This window comes from Myotis davidii, unplaced genomic scaffold (assembly GCF_000327345.1).
Source record: "Myotis davidii unplaced genomic scaffold, ASM32734v1 scaffold173, whole genome shotgun sequence".
Taxonomy (NCBI): domain Eukaryota; kingdom Metazoa; phylum Chordata; class Mammalia; order Chiroptera; family Vespertilionidae; genus Myotis; species Myotis davidii.
The window spans coordinates 74,286-76,887 of record NW_006286303.1 but is presented as its reverse complement, the minus strand read 5'-3'; the positions used below and the strand labels follow the sequence as shown (position 1 = coordinate 76,887).

The window sequence follows — 2,602 nt, the reverse complement described above, 5'->3', positions numbered from 1 at the left end:
GGGCTCAATAAAAAAAACAGTAGTGAGAGAAACTTGAATGTAGCAGAACTCCTTTTTAGGCATATTTGGGTCACACATGCATACACACACCCTACAAAAAAATAACATAGTTACAAACTCAATACAAATAGGCACAGTTCTGAGTAGTTAAAAGGGTGGGCACAGAGGAGCTTGATCATAGCTACATAGTTAATACCAGCGTGAGCAAGGCCAACTCCATAGTTTCATCTGTTTTTCTTCTTCTGCAGATTGCACACAAGGGAAGGAAGCTTCTTGGTCTTATAGGCCACAGTTCCTTTGATGCGCTCTCCTTTGATGTTAACGATATGAGGCAAGAGAGGTGGCCGGACCGTCAGCACTGTTCCTTGAGGTGTATAGCCTCGGAGATGTAGTCTGTCTTTAAACTGAGGCGTTACTGCAACCCAACCTGTGCAGGCACGCAGCAGAACACAAAATGGTGTCAGCAACTATCTTTCCCCTGTCCTCCTTTCCCCCCCGCCCCACTATCACAACTATGCAGTTGGGTTTCCCACATTTGGGGAAATCGTAGGGGTCAGCATATCTAGAGTGCAAAAATGCTTTAAATGAGCATTTAATAAAAAAATACTTAATATATCTAATTATATTTTCCAGTTATTCCCAATTATCTATATGTATAAAAGGCTAAGCGACCATCCAACCAACCGACCATCTGACCGGCCAGTAGGTATGACGCACACTGACATGTGAGGTTCGCCCCTACCCTCTTCCCTATTGTTTTCCTGTTCCCTTTGGGCTTTCCTCCTCTCCATCTGGATGAAGGGCTTCCTTCTCTTTATTTTGTAAATATAGACCTTTTGCCGTTCCCATCTCCCTCATTCTATGGAAATGTACCTGTTGCAGCTTTTCAGCTTTCCTATTCTATGGAAATATACCTTCTGCTGCTCTGCAGCCCTGTGCTTCCTCTATGGTCTCCTTAATTTCCAAAATTTCCTAAACCTGCCTTATTTTTTTAACATATTTTATTGATTTTTTACAGAGAGGAAAGGAGAGAGATAGAGAGCTAGAAACATCGATGAGAGAGAAAGATCAACCAGCTGCCTCCTGCACACTCCCCACTGGGGATGCGCCCGCAACCAAGGTACATGCCCTTGACCGGAATCGAACCCGGGACCCCTCAGTCCGCAGGCCAACGCTCTATCCACTGAGCCAAACCGGTTTCGGCTAAGATACGTTTCTAATAAAAAAAAGCTACTTTATTCATCTTTTAAAAAAGTGCTTGGTGCCCTGGCCAGTTTGGCTCAGTTGATTAGTCATCGTCCTGTGCACCAAAAGGTTGCCAGTTTGATTCTGGGCCAGGGCACATGCCTGGGTTTTGGGCAGATCCCCAGTAGGGGGCATGCAGGAAGCAGCTGATCCATGTTTCTCTTTCACTTTAATGTTTCTTTCTCTTTTTCCCTCTCCCTTCCCCTCTCTCTCTAAAATCAATAAAAACATTAAAAAAAAAGTGCCTGGTATAAAATTACCTGCAGAGGAAAACTTGATGTCAGCCACTGCTTCAGGTTTCCCAAGTCCTTCTTCTAATGTAATGTCTTCAGCAACAAGAGGAGGAAATTCTGCCATTCGCTCTTTTCCACCCATTGGAACCTTTCATTGAGATAAAATGAAGATGTTTGGAAGTACAAATTAAATTCCCTATAACTCTAATATATAAAGTAAAGCACTGATAAGGTAATTCTGTACATGATTAAGAATAAAATCCTTTAAACATTAATGGTTGAAAAAGCCGCAAATCACTTCTAGTCAAATGAAGAGCACAGGGAACCTATAGTTCCCAGTGCCAGAGGTCACATGTGGATGGTGACTCCTGATAGCAGGATCTACTTTATTAGTTTACCCTATTTTTACAGCCCTCTATACAGCTCTACAAAGAGTAATGTTGGGCAATTAAGGCAACATCTTTCCAAATACTTTAGCTCTTAGAGGCCTGGCTACCCACAAAGATTAATCCCTGCCTCATGACAAGTCAAGGGTACACATATAAGATTCAGCATCTATGCTTACAGATGTTTTCATGAATTGGAAGTGACTGGATAGTAATCCTATCTAATCATAGACAAGCATGGTAATTAACCATACCTCTGACACACTTCCTGTTGGCTAATCAGGGCGATATGCAAATTGACTGCCAACCAAGATGGCAGCCAGCAGCCAGGCAGCTGAAGCGAACAGGAGGCTTGCTTGCTCCAGCGATGCAGGCAGCCAAGGTTCCTGCCTGCCGCTGCCAGCCCTGTGCTGCATGCTAAGAAACAATGTTGCAATTATAGAAGTTAAACAAACCCCAGAAACCTGCTTTCAGCCAGCCTGACCTCAGAGCTGGAGCTGCAACAGTGTTTCAATTATAGAAGGCAAACAAACCCAGATACCTGCTTTCAGCAGCCTAAGCCTCAAAGCTGGAGCCGAGTCTCAGAGCTAAAGCCGGCTCTCAGCTCCAGTGACATCCAGAGAAGGTAAATAAATCCCAGAATAAAAAAAAAAAAAAAAAGCCGAAACTGGTTTGGCTCAGTGAATAGATCGTCGGCCTGCGGACTGAGGGGGCCCGGGTTCGCTTCCGGTGCAGGGC

The 2,602-nt window shown here is 44.1% G+C and overlaps 1 protein-coding gene across 2 annotated transcripts in view; it reads right to left on the bottom strand.

The window, feature by feature from the left end:
- Nucleotides 1–33: 33 nt before the first annotated feature.
- The window catches only part of NOA1 (nitric oxide associated 1), a 12,994-nt gene continuing 10,425 nt past the window's right edge, over nt 34–2,602 (bottom strand). For both annotated transcript variants that reach the window (XM_006757782.2, XM_015560081.1), the window contains 2 exons: nt 1,506–1,626; nt 34–427 (listed from right to left, as the gene is read on the bottom strand). In XM_006757782.2, coding sequence (XP_006757845.1) covers nt 225–427; nt 1,506–1,626 — 324 coding nt within the window. In that variant the 3' untranslated portion in view covers nt 34–224. The remainder of the gene's footprint in view (nt 428–1,505; nt 1,627–2,602) is intronic.